General features: G+C 40.2%; 1 protein-coding gene across 9 annotated transcripts in view; it reads right to left on the bottom strand.

Moving 5' to 3' along the window:
• myo18ab (myosin XVIIIAb) overlaps window positions 1-21,000 on the bottom strand; it is a 174,700-nt gene that overhangs the window by 119,331 nt on the left and 34,369 nt on the right. For 4 of the 9 annotated variants that reach the window (XM_038694217.1, XM_038694225.1, XM_038694219.1 and 1 more), the window contains exons 1-5: window positions 11,933-12,073; window positions 8,050-8,167; window positions 7,593-7,625; window positions 5,658-6,860; window positions 3,338-3,400 (exon numbers count right to left, since the gene is read on the bottom strand). The exons of 3 other annotated variants lie outside the window; for them this stretch is intronic. In XM_038694217.1, coding sequence (XP_038550145.1) covers window positions 3,338-3,400; window positions 5,658-6,860; window positions 7,593-7,625; window positions 8,050-8,088 — 1,338 coding nt within the window. In that variant the 5' untranslated portion in view covers window positions 8,089-8,167; window positions 11,933-12,073. Of the gene's footprint in view, window positions 1-3,337; window positions 3,401-5,657; window positions 6,861-7,592; window positions 7,626-8,049; window positions 8,168-11,932; window positions 12,074-13,443; window positions 13,591-21,000 lie in introns of those variants that run through there. 2 more of the 9 variants (XM_038694220.1, XM_038694224.1) reach the window with 2 other exon arrangements.

The raw sequence follows: 21,000 nt of genomic DNA, 5'->3' as shown, positions 1-21,000 counted from the left end.
ACAACACTGTGGAAACAGAACACATGCATGTATCATAGTGTGCAGCTCCGTCACCATGCCATTCCAATCTGCTATAAACTGCAGCTCATGTCAATTAGGGACATCCTGCCAAAAAGCTTTTGACTACATGTTAGACACAATACCAGGAGACAAAAACCCAGTGACTGTTCAGAAAGTAGACTTTAGGGGTCAACAGCGTGTCTGGCTTTGCTGTAAACTATCATATGATAAAAGAACTGTCAATTTCATCTCTGTGTTTCCAGAACAAAGTCCAGCACATGTTCAGCCTAATTTAGCACTTGAACCGGAAGCAAAAGGGGAAACTGCAAGCTTAGTTCTTCCAAAAGTGATAAAAACAACACTCTCTTTTTAGCATTGTACCTTTTTACCTAACACAGTTATTACCAATAAACCCATGACACAGCTAGGAGTTGTTGCTTTGTTTAGCAGTCACTCCACCTGGCAGACTTGTCAACAAATGGCTCCAACGCTAACTGCGTTGTGGATTTTGCCTTTTGTTTTTGGCATATTAGGGTCACATGCAAGTGAAAGACCTCAGGAGTTACATACTGCTATATTTGTTCTCTGCCTAAACTAGGTTAAACATGTCCAGCATCTATCTCTGAACTGGATAAACGGTCAGAATGTGACAAACAGAGGATCACCTAACAAATCTGAGGTATTACATTCAAATCTATAATGATAAAATCTTTAACAAATGTGATTGGTAAATCTTTTTTCAGTCCCCTTTTCTCAACAAAATAAATATTTTTATAGAAAATTAAGGGCTACTTTGTTCGTGACTCAAATTAATTAAACCAAATGTTTATTGACGATATATTGAACATTTATTATATTGTTATTGAGGAAAATTATATTGCGATAATTATCATTATTGTTTTATTTCCCAGCCCTACTCTCAGACCATTCTTTAAAGTGTGGTTCCTTTCATGTTTCTTTTTAATCCCATCCTTTGCAGCTGGACAAACTGTCTCCAAAATTATTTGGACAAGGATCATAATCACTGTGAGGCAGCAATTAACCTAATTAGTGGCTGAAGGGTTTCATCAATGCTAAACAAATCCACATCTCATCCATTATATCAGATGTGGACACTGACTAATGTTCCAGCCTTGTAGGGTGGTCGCAGCCTAATACAGATGTTGTAAACACTGCAAAAAAGGGAAATGAGTAAAGGATTCTGGGCCTTACACTTTGACCAGCCACATGAGTACATATTCCAGCCACGAGGGCCAGAGGAGGGCTCAAGGGCTGCGGTACCTGAAGGGGGCCCTGGGGTTGCGGGGCCACAGGGGCGGGGGCTTGGACAGAAGACGAAACACTGACTGCCAACTCCAGCTTAGCCACAAATCAGCCACAGAGAGACAACGACAGCCAGCAAAAGAAGTGTGAGTAAGGACAGAATGAGGGGAACAACAGGAGAGACAAGAAGACATGGTTAAAATGGAACTCTTGCTGAAAGGAATACAGTGCAGAGAAGAAAAAAAGAGCATGGAAACTTGACTGAGTAATGGAAAGTAAAAAAAAATGGCTTTTCAATAAGTAACCATGGGGTGAAAATGATTCCTATACAGTGACACACTGACAATGGTTTTTGGAAGTGCAGATCAGTTCCAACTAATTCTACAGAGTTATTGTTACTTGTCAGAGTAACACATTGTAAGATGTTGCTTAAGTGAATGTGCTAAATCTGAGAAGTACGTATAGTTAGGACAATAACTGATATTACAAGTGCCCCAGTCAGAATGTTACTAGCCTTTCTAATCTATTTCGGCAGTTCAGGATAGCCATTCGACTATAGGGCTTTGCAGTCAAAAAGGCTTTGTCTGGCATCGAGGGTACCTTAAGTGAAAGTCCAATTTGTTTTTCTATATTGACTCTGTTTACCACATGAGTTACAGCGGGTTGCCCGTTAATCGGAACGTCGGCAGTTCAATCCCCGGCTCCTCCAGGCTGCATGTTGAAGTGTCCTTGAACAAGATACTGAACCCCGAATTGCCCCTGGTTGTACTACGTATTACATTTAGATTTTACTCGGGCGGGCAGCCCAGGTTCACCCAGGTACATTAATATTATGTTTTGTTTTCATTTACGTGTCATTCATGAGCACGCTGCTTCTCTCCTCTGCTCTCTGTTGGTGTTTCACATACACAACGAAGTGAGCATGCTATCTAGAGCCGCTACAGCTCATTACTTTAACATACTCTCAAAAGTGGAATCACATCAGCAGCTGCAAGATGAGCTTGTCATGGCTGTATGGACGGAGTCAGATATGCAGTTACAAAAAATAAAAAGCGGGGAAGAAATGATCAGTAGTCAAATAAAAACCTATTTAATATGGGACATTTCACAGTAAAAGTATTGAAACAATAAATTTATTGTGAATTGTCCCCATAAATAATTTTGCATATATCTGAACATTTCTATATGCACATCTGGATTGATACACAATGTAATCAGTGATATTGATAACATTTGTAATATTTTCTTGTTGAGAAATTTTATTAATCCACCACATGATTACACACTCCTTCTGATAATAAAATCTGTTTAAAACGTAAAACACAGAATTCAGGAAAAATGTAACTGAAAACATGGAATTTGGGAAAAAATTAAAGGGAATCTGGCAATATTTTAAATGGATTTCATAGGGCCCTAATTAGGTACTCAATATTAGAACCAGATCAGGGGCAATGAATACTTAATCAAGTCATTCCTAGTGTAAACTTTCCGATGACTCAATATTCAACTAGGAAACTGGCATCTGATTTTTGAGAGCAGCCATAGTTAGCAGATAAGTAAGAGGGTAATACAAGCAATACAAGTGCATGATGGAAACCAGAGAGTTAGAGAGTGGAGCCAGGACACCAGGGCTAATAATTCCCTCATGAGTCACAGACTGTTCTGCCCCAGTCAGGAGGGCAACAGATGCCTGCTTATACCTCCCTATGCCAAGTGTCTGTGAATATACACCAATAAACTAAGCATGTTAAGCATGGTGACTAATGCCGACAGCCCAGGGAGCTACCATTGCGGGAGGCCGAGGTTCTGAAACTGCTTTCCATTTTTTGGGGTCTTGGTGGTGCCCGGACGGTAAGGGTTAGACTGATTAAGTGGGTAGTGCAGGGATATGAGATTATTACATGAGGGCAGAATTTGCCTACAAAGAGATTTTTTCATATTGTTTTATGGTGGTAACTTTCCCTTCAAATCTCAGTTTTAATGTTGCGGGGATGGGGGGATGGGGGGGGGGCAAAGAGAGTCATAAAGCAAAGACAAGTCATCAACAATTTGCAGATGTACAGCTGTGATTTACAGGGGCACTGAAGATCCTCATCAAGCGTCTCTGAGCCTCATCGGTGGGACTGAGCAGTGTCTCCTACAGGTCAAAGCAGCAACACATGGAGATGAAGCAAAGCCCATGACTACACACACAAAACGTTACAAAACGTGTGGATATGTGCCTGAGTACGCTTAAAAATCAAAGACCTTTTCATTGCATGTTGTCTGTAGGAGACTCTGCACGCACACACTTCTGTCGTTAACATTGAAATAGCAGTTTTGGTTATTGTGCAGTCTAATTTGAAAAGATCACGTTAGTAGTACTTCCCAATAAGGACTAAATGTTTAGAGGTCTCTCAAACAGCATGCACAATAGAAAATCAAGAAATCCAACACACACAATAATACAAGTGTCTGGTTAGGAGAAGAGTATCTAGAAGACACGAGTTGCAACAAACCAAGCAGAGCAAATGAACAATACAGAGAGCCAGCATCAATTTAGAGACCAGCCAATGCACACTAAACAAATGAACAGAAATTGCCGCTCATAGGCCCTTCGGCCAGTGGGGCAACTCACATATTTATAATGCCAGTTAGAACCATGTAGAGGTCAAAAGAAGTTAATATGTTTCCCGCAAATACTGAGAGAGCTTTCTGTGCCTGTTCATGGGGTTTGCTATGAATCTCCCAGAATGCAAAACTGCAGTAATTGGCTCTACATGGATTTCCAATTAGTGACTTGACACACTAGGCTCCTGATGTCCCACTGTCTCTACTGGGACTCGGCCTTTGTAAACAAGGATTGTGAGCTACATTCTGCTATATGAGATATCATGGGTACCTCTGTAGTCCCCAACAAATACACTACTGACTATTTTTAAAAACGCCTTGTTATTAATTAGAGAAGAGACACACAATGGCCCCTCACTCTTACACATGTTGCTAACGCCCCAAAATGATTTGGGGAAAATGATCGTTTCAGACCATGGAGACGTGATATGGAATTCAAACATTGGATAAAGGACTAAGTAAAATAAAATACCTCTTTAATGAAAGTACTCTGTATTTCTAACAATCTGTAGATAAACATGACTTTCCTAAGAAACATTTTGTAGGTACTTACAAATTAGGAGCTGCATACATTCCTAAGTTAACAACAGCTTGGAACCCTCACTGTCTACGATTGAACAACTCCCAGTAAACCATTTACATGACAGAGGCCAGTTGTCCATGTTTTATGATACATCACCAGCAGGTTCCAAAGAACCCTCCCTTTCCTATCTGTCTGCATGGAAGAGGGATCTTGAGCTGGACATCTCTGTAGAGGACTGGGAGAAGGCATTCCTTGTGGCCCAAAGCTAAACTATAAATACCAGATGCAAACTGTTACAGGCTGCTCTGGACTCACACCTCTTAAATTACACCATTTACTCCAAATATTCTGGGAAAACTTAAAAGCTACGGATAAAAATGGTACCATGTTCCATTGTATGTGGGAATGTTAAAAAACTGAAGATGTTCTGGAAAGTTCTTTCTTTTGCTGATTTCTAAAGTGACCCTTCGCTAAGCCACGCCCCAAATACACAGCTGGCCAATCACAATGCAGTATAGGACTCGCTCTAACTAGGTTTCAACACTTTCATGGCTGCACTCCGTTGATTCTAATGCAAAATGAGTCATTTTCTAGCTTTTTTTGCTGTATTTTTCCAAGATGGTCAAAGCTGTTCCTGGAGCACTTTTAATAGTTACAGTCACTACCAGAGAGGTTGAAAGGAGAAGGACGATTTATTCACTTTCCAAAACCTAAAACAAATCTAGAAAAATGTTGGCTGTTAACTATCTAACGCTAGCTAACTTACTACTGAATTTAACATTATAAAGCCCTACTGTCAAAAATTTGACAATATTTCTCCAGGGAGTGCAGTAATAGACTGTGGCAGCGCAGTGCTAAAAGTCAGACAGGTCCAACAGTTTGTCGGACTTAGCAACAGTAACTAAGGGGGGGGCGTGGATTAGCGAAGGGTGAATTGGAAGGACAAAATAATATATTACTTAATTAATTAATTAAAATATATATAACACCTGTCAGTACAAGGCAATACAATTTGACAGCACCACAAACTACAGCCTTCAAAAGGGGAGAGGGGATTTATTTCAGGACTGTTGTATTAGACTGTATTAGTTTTACAAGGTGTACCTAATAAACTGGAGAGTATATAGATTTATATTTATTGTGTGTGTGAGAGGTAAGCAAACACCACAGTGCTATTTTATTTCAAACAGGCATTTCAAAGACCATGCACTTTCCACACCAACATCCCAAATGTTGACCGGACATGCCATGGACACTGTACCTCTTGTTGACTGACAGCAGGTTGCTGAATGGAAATGACTGCTGGAGGGAGAGACAGTGGACCAGGATTGGGACAGGGAGGATCAGGGTTCACAGGAATAGCAAGAGGAGAGGGTTTGGGGGCTGGGATGAAATGTGATGGAGGACAGAGGGAGGAAGGTTTTTGAGCCACTGGCGTGATAGAAGGATGATTTGTAGCGGTAGGTTTAGTTGTAGCAGTTGGTTTGGGTGCAGGTATGAAGCCAGGAGGTGGAGACAAGGATGAGGGTTTGGGAGCTGGGATAAAGCCAACAACCGGTGGGAGAGATGAAGGTCTGGAATGAGTCGATTTGGAAGAAGTTAGAGCGGAGCGCTCAGAAGCCTTGCTGGTTGGGTGTCCAGCAGTCACAGGAGATTTGACTTCCTGTGTAACTGGACCAAGGCTTGTAGTTTTGTGATTGACCTCCTGTGGCTTTGGGGCGGTTAAAGTCTCTTTCTTCTCCTTTTTTGTCTCCTCCGGCTCATTCTTCTTCTCTAATTCTACTTTTTGTTCATCCTTGCATATTCGTGGGCGGGGCTCCCTTGTCCTGCCTCTGACCATGAGGTTGGTCAGTCCTCGTGAAATGTCATCTTTGTCTTCTGTTTTGATGACGTCATGTTTAAAAGAGAACCCTGACATCACGGGGGCCTTTGACACCGACGCTGGTGCTGGTTTAGCAGCAGGCTTGGCTGCTTCTGGAGCTTTGTCTGATGGTTGTGTTTGCACAGTGGCCTTGTCCTCTTCTGTGGGCAGGACCTTCCTGACAACACGACGAACCACCTTTACTACTTTCTTACGTGTCAGACCCTGGTCATCTGTAGTATCCATCTGGTTGGTGCCTGTTCCGGGAAGTCTGACATTACCGTTGGCTGTACCGTTAACCATGCTTTTGCCCATTATGCCATTTTGCTCTCGCTCACTGTTCATAACTGGCTCTGGGCTCAGAGCAGCTTGTGGCGGTTCAGGACTCTTAAATTGCGTTGCCATCTTTGACGATGGCTCAGGGCTTTTGAAGCGCTCGGGCACTTCAACAAGTGTCCTGACTTTAGGTGGGGAGGGACTCCTGAACCGGGCTACCGACTCCGTAGGAGAAACTGATGGAGGACTTGTTGTCTGGAATAACCTCCTGCCAGGGTCTAGAGCTGGCACTGACATTGTCCGGTTAGGCAGCCCATCAGTGCCTGACTACTCACAGAGAGGAAAGAGAGGCGGAGGATAAGGATGTGAATAATGAAGGAAAATCCCAGCATGATGTCTTTATGCAAACAAAAATCTAAATATTGCTATGTTAGGTTAAGCTGAATATGTCTGCAGTCATTGTATGTCCATCAAATGAAGTGAACCCTGCCTTAAAGTGTCTCTTTAAAGAACCCTCATGCAAAAACCACTCGTCTGAATAGATGTGTCAGCTGATTTCCAACAGCAGGACTTCAAGGTCTGCAAGGTTCTAGTTCTTCATTTATCTCTTGGATAACATTTTTGTGAATAAAAATTGTTCACAAATTAACAGAAAAATGGGAATCCATTAAAGTGATGTACAAATTTCAAGAACATGCACAGGTGGCATTTATAGGGTTGAAATGTGTTTTTCTGACAGGTTTGTGTAAATAAAGAGGGTTTTATTTAATCTGACTTAATTCACTAGTACAAGCAAGCCTCACAGGACAAAAGTGAGAGGTTTAGGATATGAATATGAAAATGCTATTGCACAAGGCTCAATATTTTGCGATGTTTGAACTAAATAATGTATGTAATACTAACTTTCAATATCTAAAAGTATGTATACACAATACTTTGATCTTCACAAAAAAAAAAAAAACTGATTCCTGGTAGACATGAGACAGCGGTAACATGACTACAATGACCAGAAATTTATGTATCAAGAGAAAAATCTAATAAAGGACAATATTTACTTACACTTTTGCTGCCTGGCTTATTCTCTTCTTTGATCTAAATGTTTGATATACAAAAGAAAACTAGATCAAAACCACGGCACTACATGAAGCTGCTCACACACCGTGCAAACCGCAAAACATGCTACATTTCTTGCATGTAATTAATTTATAATTATTGCACAGCAACATCTATTTCTTTAGATACAAACAAACACTCTGTTCATATTTGAGGAACTAAAACTCGCTGCTCTGGGAGCGCTATGGTTGTGTCCAGCCAATGGCATAGGTGGTACAAAGCCACAGCAAATGGTTTAAATACTATAACATACTTTTACACATACTTTAAGAGTGAAAGCCAAGTCTTGGTGTGATACTGGCAAAGGCCTCACTTATCAAAAGACACACATTAATACACAGTGTAAACACTGTAACACCATGCAGAGTAAGCATGCTTTATGAAAAGTCCAAATGAGACCTCCCTTTTGCTCCCAGAAGGAAAAGCGAGATGAGAATGCCATGTTGGCTGATCTGCTGTCATGGGCTGTGATGGATGAGATGAGAGCGGGAGCAGGAGGAGGAGAAGGAGATGGAGGGGAGCTAGGACAGGAAGAATGGTGAGAATACACAAAGACAGATGAATAGGAATGAGGATATTCAGGCTACAGAGATCATAAAACGTTCAATGTACAGTAGGCAGAGCCGCATGTTAATGGCAATCACCACGGTCCAGGAGACGTAGAGGATGAACAGGAGATCAGAGCAGGTTTAGAGAAATGAAAACTGCCTTGTCAAAAAAAAAATCAAAAGATTATCATCCCACTAAAAGCTTACAGTGCACAATGCTCTTGGAAAGCCTTTTGAATGATAAACCAAAAAACAAGAATATTAGAGAGATAATCTTGACCTTTGTATGTTATAAAAGGCAATGATGTTAAATAATTCATCTTTCTCTACGCCCAGACACAAACATTAACTTTCATTCATTTCTCTTTAACTACAAAAAGACACTATGGTAAAGATTTCTGCTCAGCAGTGTACCTTTGTTTCAGCATCAGGGCTCACTGAGTGACGTAGGCTCAAACTAGGGGCGTAACAAATCACACCTCGGCTTTTTCCCATTTTTTCAACGCTGACCGATACAGTTCGTTTTTTTCTTTTTAAATGGGTAAAATAACATTTGAGTGCAGTCCTGCACGCAGCGCATATATATTCACTCAATACAGTCCCTCTCCCTCGCGGGTCCGTCTGTGATTTCAACGGTTAGTATCATCAGAGACATTTTTAGTATCATGAACACCGCTGCACAAATGTGTCCAACACAACGCTGTCAATGACAGAGACCCACCAAAAAAAGTTATTAGCAAGCTTGTCAGGAGCCTAGCTAATAAGGATAGCTATGTTAACGTTAAGAGTACAACTGGGCTGTCAAGGTTAGCGTGCTGTACGTAGCTGATAGTCAATGCTGAATGCACACCCAGGTCACTATTTGGGCTTGGGGTGGGCGATATGATGATTAACACAGCGAGATGATTTGGCCATCGCTCTGGCTGTTTAAATTATTTATAGATGTGATGAAGTTTATGGTAACTTGTCTGGTATTTAAAAAACTGGATTAGCCTTCAATTCCTATTAATTAGTAAAAGTACTGTGTCAGTACAACAGTTTCTCAATTGCTTTTCCAGAAAATGTAGTATATCATCATATACATCAAAATGACAATAGTTGTTGCATATGCTGAAGATATTATTCATATTGCCCACTCCTATTTGAGCTGGATGGTGACCAACACAAATTCCAGGTGATCACTGCCTCCTTTCTCAATGTAGAAGCAACCTACCAACATAAACCAAATGTATTGTGTTAAAATGATATATCTTGAGTGAACTATCACTAACCCTAATCCTCACTATTAGCAGAAAAATACATTTACCACAATCTAAAAGGGACAATGTCATTTTTGGGAAAGTAGTCCAGGACAGGTCTAGTATGGTCCTGGAAAAAATAGTTTAAGGCCCTGCCTGAAGTCAGCAGGTTAAGTCAAGGGCTTGATCTTATCTAATTAATTTGTACACAAAACAGAACAAAGTTGGTCTCTGTCTTGGACAAGAGGTCTTCAGCTTGATAAGATGAGCATCAACAACCCTAATGCCTTTCCAGAACAACTTTCCTGGGCGTGGGACAGTGTTTAGGTCTGGCTCGGGGTTATTGAGTTTTATCAGTGGTCACTGAATTAGGACACTAACAGACTTATTTTTGGATTAGACAGCGGTACTGTCGGGCTGTGGGCCAGATTACTCCCTCAGAGAAAGGCCAACAAGGCAAATAAAACAAGCAGACATATATAGACATATACACACATACACCGGGATACCCCCTTCCTCGCCATCATGTGCAATTCATGCCTTTTTGCTCTAGACTGGTATCTGTGGACCTCATGTGACTTTCAATAGGACATAAACACGCTTAAATGAGACTCCTAACGCACTGCATTGCAGATACGAAAATTGTTATACCAATGGCCTTTAGTTAGATGCCTGATTAAAGTTTAGATGGTAATCTATAGCAGGGGAAATAATATGGTTGCCTGTGGCTGTCTGAGAGGAATAGAGGCAACAGAGTTGATAAGTCTACAAAGCAAAAAGATCATTAGACCTGATCCTAAATGTGGTCAGTCTGAACAGACGCAAATAGAAAGAGACCAGCATTCTCCCCATCAGATACTAGGACCCGAATAGAAACCATGTAATGCGGGGCGACCAGCAAATCTATCATGTTAGTAACCAAATCAACAACTCCCGCTACTATGACCACCCACATTTAATATTAGTACAGTTAAAAATCTGAGTATATTGTATATTATTAAAACGAGTCCTTGGTTTGTTCCAGATCTATGGAGACTGAAGTGGGCATTTTTATTCATAACTCTGATAGCATTTTGGCAGTAAATTCAGAAGGAATTATGTTTGAACTATAACAGGAAAACTCTTGGTATTTGTAAGTAAATTTGAGTCAAACTTAATGTCTTTTTTCTATGTGAATCCACAAAATGCAGATAAGGGGGTGGATCCCTATATTGCATGGACCTCCCAGCAGTGTTGGGCAGCTAAAGGAAGCTAAAGGACGTATGGAGAACGAAGGAGAGAGTTGTTCTTTTGACAGCATTAATTATTGCGAACAATTCAACATGAAGCATCTGCTAAAACAGCACAGCAACATGAAACATTAAAAAGAAACTCCAGCCACTACTGCCACTGATGCTTGGACTCATTGGGAGAGAATGGCAACATTTTATGTGTTGTAAAAACTGAATATTGCTAAATACATGTGCAGAAAAACAGCAGTCGGGAATTACTTGCTTTACTTTTTTATTTCAGCTGGTGGCGTTGAAAAACGTTATAGCCTAAGCTTTGTAGAAACCGTTCTTCTTGCTGCTGTTATGAATATGATTAGTAAAAAAGTCGGCAGTGACTGCTTTGTTTGGGGGGGTGGTAGTGAAAGTAATTTGGCAACATAACAAGTAACGTAACTACTTACTTTTATCACCCAGTAATAAGTAAAGTAATAATATTACTTTTTCACGGAGTAATAAGTAAGTAGTAACTTACTAGTAATTTCTGAGTAACTTGCCTCCCAAGTAGTTCCTGCTATTGATCTAAATTAACATATGGCAGATGTATGCAAATAACATTTAAAATAATCCAACTGATGTTTTAAACAAAGATCTGTGTTCCACTGTATTACACGAGACCAAATTTCTCGTCCCACATTTTAAAAACAGACATTTGTAGAATGTTGCTAAAATACAAATCATGATACAATTCAGCCCAAAGTCTAAAACAATAATACTAAATTATCACCCAGTGATATACATATAGTGCATACAATAAGTCTGAATGTGATCACTCTGAAAGAAAACAAAGCCTAACTAACATCCATACAATAAAGAACTTATCAGAGCACTTCAGCTAATGACAACATGTTCAATATGAACTAAACACCAGTGGCACAACATGAAAGTACACCAAATCCCAGTCCCAACAACATTTCCCACCAGTTTACACACCAGCACATGAGCTCCCACTCAGCAACTATCCACAAAACCTACATGTAGACCACCTCTTCGAAGCAGCCAAACTGATGTTCCACACACTACTTTTATATTCTACCACTCTTACTGATTAACATCCAAGTAGAAAGGGGGAATGGCATAAAAGCTGCTATTGTAAAATGCTACTCAAGCTGCCCTCCTCAGCTATAGTCTAAAAATAGTGCCACTGGCTGTAGAGCCTCGGGGCCCCACTCTTGTTAGATTTTCCAATAAATATTCCACATCTCGTAAAAAGTTATCACAAATTGTTCTACCTGTTAGTGACGTAATTCCACAACTCCTATATCCAAATAGTCCCCACAAGTCACAGATCAACTCAAAAGCCGGCCAAAGTCGAGGAGATCTGAGCAAGTGGCTAGAGACAGAGTGGAGCGTGAAGCAGCAGAGCTGAGGAGAGGGGGAGCGCTCTGATAGGCCAGCTATTCCTGACAGTGGACAGACAAGAGATGTGGGGACAGCTGTTGTGATATGAGAGTGCTGAGCAGCGGTAAAAATAGGAGCCTCTGCACTCCCGCTGGACAATTCCGCCAATACCTCCCCCACCACCTCCACAGTCCACTCAGCAGCCATACTGTTGAAGCAGACATGCTGCTGCAGCTGCTGTCATCTCAGCTGCTTCTGTGGGTCCACACGTGTTGAGGCAAACACAACTAAGGGTCTGTCAGTGTGACTGAGTACATACTAGGCAAATCTGCTCATCTTGTAGGTGAGCAATACAAATGTTACAATATAGGACTTGCACGTTGTTGACATGGAGTATTTCAGGGGCTATTCTAACACAGTTGTGGGATACTGGTTGTTTCCATATGGAGCTGATGCTGTAGGCTTCTTTTAGTAAAGACCCAAAATAATAAATCTAAGGATTCTTATTTCAATCTATAAAATTTCAATAGTAACAGAACTAACATGTTGATGTTTAGCAGATCCAATGTTCACAATGGTCACCATCTTAGTTTAGTTTATTAAAAACCTACCATTTGCTAATTAGCAATTACAAATGTGATTAGTTTTGCATGTATTTGGTCATAAACCAAAGTATTAGACAAAGTGAAATTTGACCTGTTGATGCCACTACATGAAAAGTCAAAGGATCAACCGACCAACATGAAAAACTAACCACAAGTTCTCATATCAGAAGATGATGCTTTCAAAAACCCACAAACAAAAACCAGACCAAAACCAAAACCAAACCAAAACCTCTAAATCAGTTTCAGGGACTGAGAAAAGCTGCAAATCCTCACAACTGTGAAACTGAAACCGGCAAAGGTTTGGCATTGTTGCTTCATAAATAAGAGAGTCAACTAACTGTTTCAGCACTAGAGGTAACACACAGGGACAAACTGACCAAGGGTGCACAGGAAGAGCATGGGGAAGGACAGAGCACAGTCAGTGGTGGTGGAGACAGGCACTTCTTAAAATAATTGAAACTCAATCTATTACTTTGATGCTGAATTTAAGACAAGAACAACAAGAATAAGTTGCAGACAGTGTTTCAGATTGCCCATAGCAAAGCAGAATTAAACTGTTTTCAAAAATGCAACCCCATCAATTGGCTGCACTGTTACATTTTTGCAAGATGTTGCCTGAATTTCTGTCAGTCAGATTTACTACAGCATTAAATTATACAACAGTAGCTCAACATTGTGTGTAAGCTGGCTATGTAGATATAATGCCGAAGGACATCAGTCTGGTAGCATTATTCAAAAGTGAGGAGAGATTTCAGATGCTGCTCATTGCTGCTCTATCCAATCTACAGCTAACATACCTTTAGATTTTGCCCAATCATCATTTTGCATTTCACTCCAACATCCAGTACGTGAGCTTTCTGAAACGCAAATCCGTCAAAAACCAAACCAAAAATCAGCTCCGTTCTCTGTCTGCTGTTCTTTCTCTGCTGAAAATACACAGGCTACAACATTCTATCTGACTATCTGTGAGGGTGTTGTTGAGTTGCATCGTCTTCCTGTGTGAAACTGTTTCGTGCAGCAAAGAGCAAGCAATCTGAGCATTTAAAGGAAGGCAGTGCAGAGAAAAGCAGAAGTAGAGTGTAACATGTTACAGAAAATATTTAACAGGCTTCCATCACTGCTGGCAGTGAATGAAATAAAGCTAATCATTTACTTGTGATGCTGGCTCCAAAATGTTACTACTTGTAAAATCCAATGAATAAAAAGTCCAGTCATGAATATTGTGTTTATGTATTACACATAAAAGCTGTTCTGTGTGCGTCAAAGTGTCAGTTTTACCCATACAGCTCAAAGAAACACATCTTCCTGGAGCAAAGAACAGGTACCACATAAGGAATGGATCCATGGAGGATTCAGCTGTGGTTCATGGGACTCATTGTTAAGGTTTCAAAACATACTCACATTACGGTCAAAGCTTAAGGGTATTTGTGGGTCAGATATACCAAAAAATCCTAAATGTAAAGCAGCTCGTCCGCATGCTGGAAATCTGACACCCCTGCTTTACAGCATATCAATGTTTTTGCAAAACTCAGCTTGATTTACTGTCAATATATTACAATTTTCCCTGCAACATCCACACACCCATAGCACCTAAATCATTAGTAAAAGTACTTACATCTGTGTTACATTTGTATTTACATACATTTAGTCAAGGTCAGGGGTAGGTCCGTGTTTTGGTTAAATATGGAAAAAGTAAACGCAGGCTTGAAGGATGCTTCAATGACTGACTTAAGTTTTTCTTACACAAGCAACACAGTCAGGATTTCTGTCACTACTAAAGCAAACTAAATCCTTCAAAACACAACATTAGTCACTTTAGATGATTCACCCACGCAAGTGAAGATATTTGCAGATATTCAAGGGATCTGATCCCACCAGCGCTGCATCTGGACCACAAGATGGAGCCAGAGGACCAGGAAAAGCTCCATATGCTTTTAGAATCCTGCAACCACACAAAGCCTCCATTATTTCCCAGCAGCTGCCATGATATTCTAGGGAGGGGACGGCAAAGTGATATAAAGTACAAACAAACTGCTGTGAAATGCACGGCGTGACAGCTTTAGTCCAGCTGACAGTGGGGAGGAGGGGGTGTCGCGTACAGCCCGGCCTGTCTTGGGAAATAGCTAGAGAGCAGCTTAAAGAATAGGGTGGGGTAGAAGGGATAGGAGAGAAATACAGTGATGTAACACTGCATTCAAAAGTGACTACACGTATTATGAATGGCAAGGAAGTGTGTACAAGGGCTGGTGGAAAGGCAGCAATCTGTAGGTCTGAAACTTTCCACAACCTATTCTTTGTCAGGTCTCATTTTTGAAGATATCCCATTAGTCTTATCTCCAAATGACTCAATAACATGTAATAACATTTTTCAACACTGACTCTTTAGATGAGCCCTTCTTTTAAATCTTGCCTAGCATCAAGTCTGTTTGCAGACAAATCATTGTTTGTCTTCAAGAGCTTTAGAACACAGTCCATCTCCTTCAGGCTCCAGAATTCAATACATTTCCTCAGTGGAATGTGACATTCCGCTAATGCATCCAGCAGGCCTGTCACAGTTATTACATGATCACGCTATTTGAGCTGACCATGATCATTTTGCATAATCTTTACATTCAACAATCAAGGGAAGTTTTGCAGTTTAATATAATTTATTATTTATGTGTTGACATTTTATCATATTTGCTTCTATTCTTAATACATTATGTTTAATCCAAGTCTACTCTGAATAATTAGGATTATATTTTATTTGTTTCTTGCCTGTAATATACACTTAACAACACTTCAGTGCAGTAAGAGGCTGCAGGTGCAGAGTGTTGTGGACTTTTAGAACACAGAGATAAATGGCAGCCTTTCTGTTGATGAATCATGGGTGTCGAGTCGCTGTGAGCTGTGTTAATATAACATAAGAAACACAAGTCAGGTTGACTTGAGGTTTACACTATGGGCAGCGGTGTGTTCAGATAGAGCAGGTCTACACCGTGCTCTTTGTAATATATATATATATATATATATATATATATAACTATTTCAGATCAAGTTGGAAAACGGACCAGACTGAGTTATTAAGAAGTGGAGGCCAATGCTGTTGGTGGCAAGTTTGAACTAACGGTTGTTTTGTAAAGTAAATGGTTAACATCAACAGTTATTTACTGATAATTTGAGTTGAGCTCGTTCAGATTTGCAAGTTCAAAACGCACTTAAGCAGTGACATGTTATCCATGCAAATACCTCTAGACCCCTAAGCCTTTCATACTAGGGCTATCTCCAACGAGTCATAATATTAAAAGGAGACAATGAATTTTTTTTAGCAATGAGTTTCTTGGTAGTAAAAGAGTCATTGCTCCATCATAGAAAAAGGTCAGCAAGAGCGGGTAAATGGATTTTTGAATTATCTACAACTCTGCCCTAAAATGTGCTGTCAGGAGTAAGCAATCAGTTTCACAACATTTGGTCCTCCATATCTTATCTATAGAGGACAGACAGGTCGGGTTAGAAACCATTTGTTTGTTTTGTTGTAGGAAGACCTTGTTCATGCATCTTATATCTTTGTGTCTGTGACTAATAAATGCAATATGTTTACATATATAATATTTGCTATTGAAACATGGGTTTTAATTATCTGAATTACTGCGCTGATTTATTGGGGTGAGGTCACAATTAGGGAGGAAATCAAAGGTCAAAGGGGAGAAAATCCCCACTGAAACACCGAAGTGGGCTTAATGGGAGCAGGTGTGCTTTAAGAAATAATTGTAATTAAAGAATAAAGATAAACAAACACATTCTATTGTCTATTTAACAGGATAATAATATAAACTAAAAAGAAATGTTTAACTATAAACGCTATTGCGTCATTGCAATGAACCATACAATGCAGCTACTGTATTGATGCATGTGGTCTGTTTGCTAAAATCCTCAAATTCATTATGATTTCAATTCAAGTAACATTCTAACATATGTCTTATTGTAAATGCTCCGTATTTGTATAGTGCCTTTCTAGTCTTTTCAACCACTCAAAGCGCTTTTACACTACATCTGCATTCGCCATTGACACACTGAGCCTAAGTGCTCAAACAGAAACTAACATTCACACTCATTCATACACTGGCGGAACAGCCGCCAGGGGCAATTCGGGGTTCAGTATCTTGCCCAAGAATACTTCGACATACAGCCAGGGGGAGCCAGGGATTGAACCGACGACCTTCAGATTAACAGGCAACCCGCTCTATCCAGCCACAGCCGCCCCTGTCCCCCTATTCAAAACACTACTCACTTACATTTTTATAACAAAAGGAACTTATCAAAAATAGAAGCAGAAAGATGCAAAAACAAAGGGTGCACTGAGATGGTACCAAAATCACCAGTCTTTTTGTAGCGTCTTCTGGGATCAGCAGACACGCGTGCTTTGATAACTTAATATTGACAAATCTGATTGGCTTACGCTAAAAAGTGTCATTTATATTAACCAGCAGCTTCATTAGCAGAAATATCACACAGCAAAAGAAAAAAACTGACAGAGCCAGGCTAGCACTTTCACTCCCTCCAGTATTTGTCTTAAACTAGACTAAACATGTCCCAGACTTAACTGTAATGGGTACTCAGATGCTCATCTGTCCATGTAAGAGAGCAAAAAATGAATTAAGCTAAATGTAGGACTGTTCCTTTTAAGACCCAATGGATACTTAAATGTATATAGTGAGTAGTTTGTCGGTTAATAAGATGTATGTGTAGAATAACGTTTTGTGAGATCAACAGCGGTGCAAATCTAAAGTAAACATGTTGCACAATTAAAATACCATGCTTTATTCACCAAATGTTGTCAGCTACCTTGCCTTCATAAGGGTGGTAATCTAAGGTTCTTTCCAGCTTCTTTATAATCAATTTGTTAAATGATGTATAAATCAACGTAAGTCCAAGGTATCCAAACAAACATTACAATCATCTCTTTAATAGTTCTTCTAAAATACCACATTGAGGAAGGCAAGAAAGCTGGAAAGGTTTTGTAAACCAGATAAGAGTTGTGCAAGGTGTTCAATTTTGATGAGTTAGAAACTCAAATTTTAAAAACACCGTGATTTGTTAGCATGGAAACACAGCTTACCTCTGTCCAGTCCCTTTTATTATGGAACGAAATACGCCCAGAGCACTAATTACTGAAAGATGCCATTGAATGTCTTGCCAGATTCTTCATGGGTTGGTTCATATTTTTTGAAGTGTGGTTGTATGAGGTACTTATCCATAGTCCGAGTTTTACCTACAGTAGATGGCGGTCGGCAGCCCCCAGTTTGGAGAAGCAGGCTGCAGTACCAGCACAGCAGTAGAGCACTGCCTACTGTATGTTCAGCTGAACAAACTACTCTATGCAGGGCCTTGCAGTCCTGTTCAAAGCCATTTCCATTCCAGGCAGTCATGTTCCCCCCCAGAACGCTCTTGATGGTCCAGCAGCTCCTTTATAATTGATATCTGTGATCAGGCTCAAAATGCCCTGGGGTGCTCTGGTGTTACGGTTGAGGATGGAAGAGGTATGTTCGTCCACCCTCACCACCTGGGGTCTAGCTTTTAGGAAGTCAAGGATCCGTATGCAAAGTGGGCTGTTTAATCCCAGGTCCTGGAGCTTTGTGACGAGTCTGGAGGGAACTATGGTGTTAAATGCTGAACTGCTGTTAATCAACAGCACAGCTTCCTTTCTTGTCCGGGGGAGATGGGGTGGTGTGGAGGGACGGTAGGCAGACATGTAATCCTTGACCAGCCGTTTTCTTGACCACAGGAATGATGGTGGACTTTGTGAAGCAGACTGAGGGACAGGAAGCTTATTGTCCATGTTTCCAGTCTGCAGCCCTTAGTTGTATTGTGTTTATAGCATTCCGGAGGGTTCTGGTAATCTACGGTTTCTGGTTGTGGATTTACGGTAGTTTTGGGTACGGTTGCTTTTGTTGTTTAACAAATTAAATACCAGACTCAGTTAATCCATTGATGTAATGTGTGACATCGACTGTGGTGTCCTGAAGCGTGCTCCTGTCTGTGACACACTCCAGATTGTAGGGCAGCCTCTATTAGCCTGACCTTGCGTCACTGGGGGAATGTATGGTGGTTTGTTTACATACATAAATTTGACCTGCTAAGTTACAGGTGACTCTCCTGCACACAAACGCGCACACGTACGCACACACGTCATATGAAAGTTGCCGCGCTAGCAAGAGCTCATCACTTCTACATACTCACAGTGCAACCACATCAGCAGGCGAAGGCGCAAGCTCACTGAAGACTTCGTGGCTGTGTGGACAGACTCAGATATTCTGTGTACATTTAATGAAAATCTACATCTGGTTGAGATCTGTAAACAAGGAGGAGCTTTGCCCACGTAAGAGCAGCCTCTGTCAGACCCACTTATTACCATGGTGTGTTCTGCAGTATGGAGGCTGTCTAGTAATAGTACCTATTTAATAGAGGACAATTCATGTACATGTCCTGCAAAAAATATATTCATTGTTAAGTGTCCCTATAAAATCAAAAGCATGAAATTTGTGAAATAATAAAAAGGAATACAGGAAAGATTAAAATGGATTTCATTGGGCCCTACATTACATAAGTTTGTAGTCCTTTGTGGTACAGCATTTAGATCCACCAGATATGGACGCTGATCAAAAAACATCTCACAACATGATAACAGACTCAGATCAGCTATCAGCTTAACTGTCACGTCTTGTTTCTTTCAAGCACAGTGATTGTGTCTGGCTGCAGTAATCTCTGTTGTATGTGTGGGCAGGACGAAACATGGACAATTCTTTTTATGTAACTCCTAAGAAACCAGCTCTTCTGACCTCACATGCTGGGTCAAAGGGCATGGAGTCAAGGCTATAGTGTACAGGCCAGTGACTGGCTTATAAAACCAAACTGAGGCAGTGAGGTCTGGATACAAGTCATTGACTAAAACCCTGACGAGGGAGCGGCTGAAAGCCTGGGAGGATCCATTGACAGTATTGATGGTTAAGGACAATGCGTGTGTCAGTAGCCATCAGGGTGCAGTTTCTGTACTCCATAATGGATTCAGGAAAAGTGTCCATCTGGTACTGGTTACTTATCTTCCAGTATTTCACTGGATGCTTCCACACAACTTTCACTCCAGTAGCTTAAATGAGTCTTATGCTTGTTACAGTACTTTTCAGATGTCATTCAATCCTGTTCATGGTATAATTCAATGTTACTTCAGACATGTGTATGAACGTATTCCATGAAAAGGGAAACAATTTTACATAATACAGTCTTCTGTGACTCTGGAGGAGCTTTGTCTAGTCTGAGAAATAGCCCTGAAGATGTAATCAGGATTATCTCGGCTTGGGCTAACAAAGGATGGTTTTGAGTTGCACAGCGACTGAAATCTGGATATGTGGGCCTCTGCATTTTCTGAATTTTCAATTCATTTCATTTCAATTAGCTTTACTGACATGATTGTTTAGGTAAACAATGTTGCCAAATTCATATATATAATCTCCATAAAATTACATATTAAAAACAAAACCAAGAGAGGAAAAAAATAAAAATTTTATCTCATCTTACAAAAAATGTAATTCTTTTTGGCAAGCTGTAGCATTTTTCCAAGGAACAATTATTAAAATTACAAACAATAAAAATGATAATATGATGATAATATTACAGTACAATTATTTAATTTATTTATTAGTCTAGTCTGAGTATCCACTAGTTGTCCTCAATTCATATAGCATGAGGAGATATATTTTGCTGCCACAATATGGCATTTAGGCATTTCTCCCATTAAGCAGGGGAGTTTGTGTGTGCCTGATTTAAATCTCTGCAGTTTAGACCATGAAAAGAGTCAAAAGCCAGGCTAACAGCTCCGAGAGGGTGTACCTAGGAACAGCAATGACAATTCTAATATGCTGATGCTCAGCAGGTACTTTATTTTTTAATACTTTAGTTTAGCCTGTTAACATTTGCACTGAACAAAAAGTACAGCTGAAGATGATGTCATTAGCTTTGCAGCTATTTGCTCATAAACAAAATTATTAGACAAAGTGACAAGACAAAAAGTCAGTCGCTCATTTAAGTTATTAAAATTAATCCCGTGAGGAAGAAGTATGTGCGACTGTGGAAAATATCAAGTATGCCAATCCTTCAAGGAGATGCGGCTACAGTATTTGGCCTGGCCCAAAGTGCTAGAGTGACCAACAGACAGAACACCTGCCACTGCCATCCCTAGTCTCATTATTACTTAGGGCAAGGAGATATGGCCAAATATATCAAACATTTCATATCATTCAATATTGATAATTATCACAATAAATATATTAATATATAAATACATTTTGCTTTATGTTCACATGACAAACTGTGGATCA

The sequence above is a fragment of the Micropterus salmoides genome, unplaced genomic scaffold (genome assembly GCF_014851395.1).
Source record: "Micropterus salmoides isolate LMB-PRFRI ecotype aquatic unplaced genomic scaffold, ASM1485139v1 Ms_hic_scaffold_3, whole genome shotgun sequence".
Classification (NCBI taxonomy): domain Eukaryota; kingdom Metazoa; phylum Chordata; class Actinopteri; order Centrarchiformes; family Centrarchidae; genus Micropterus; species Micropterus salmoides.
The sequence above is the reverse complement of the archived record's forward strand: the minus strand, read 5'-3'. Positions and strand labels throughout refer to the sequence as shown.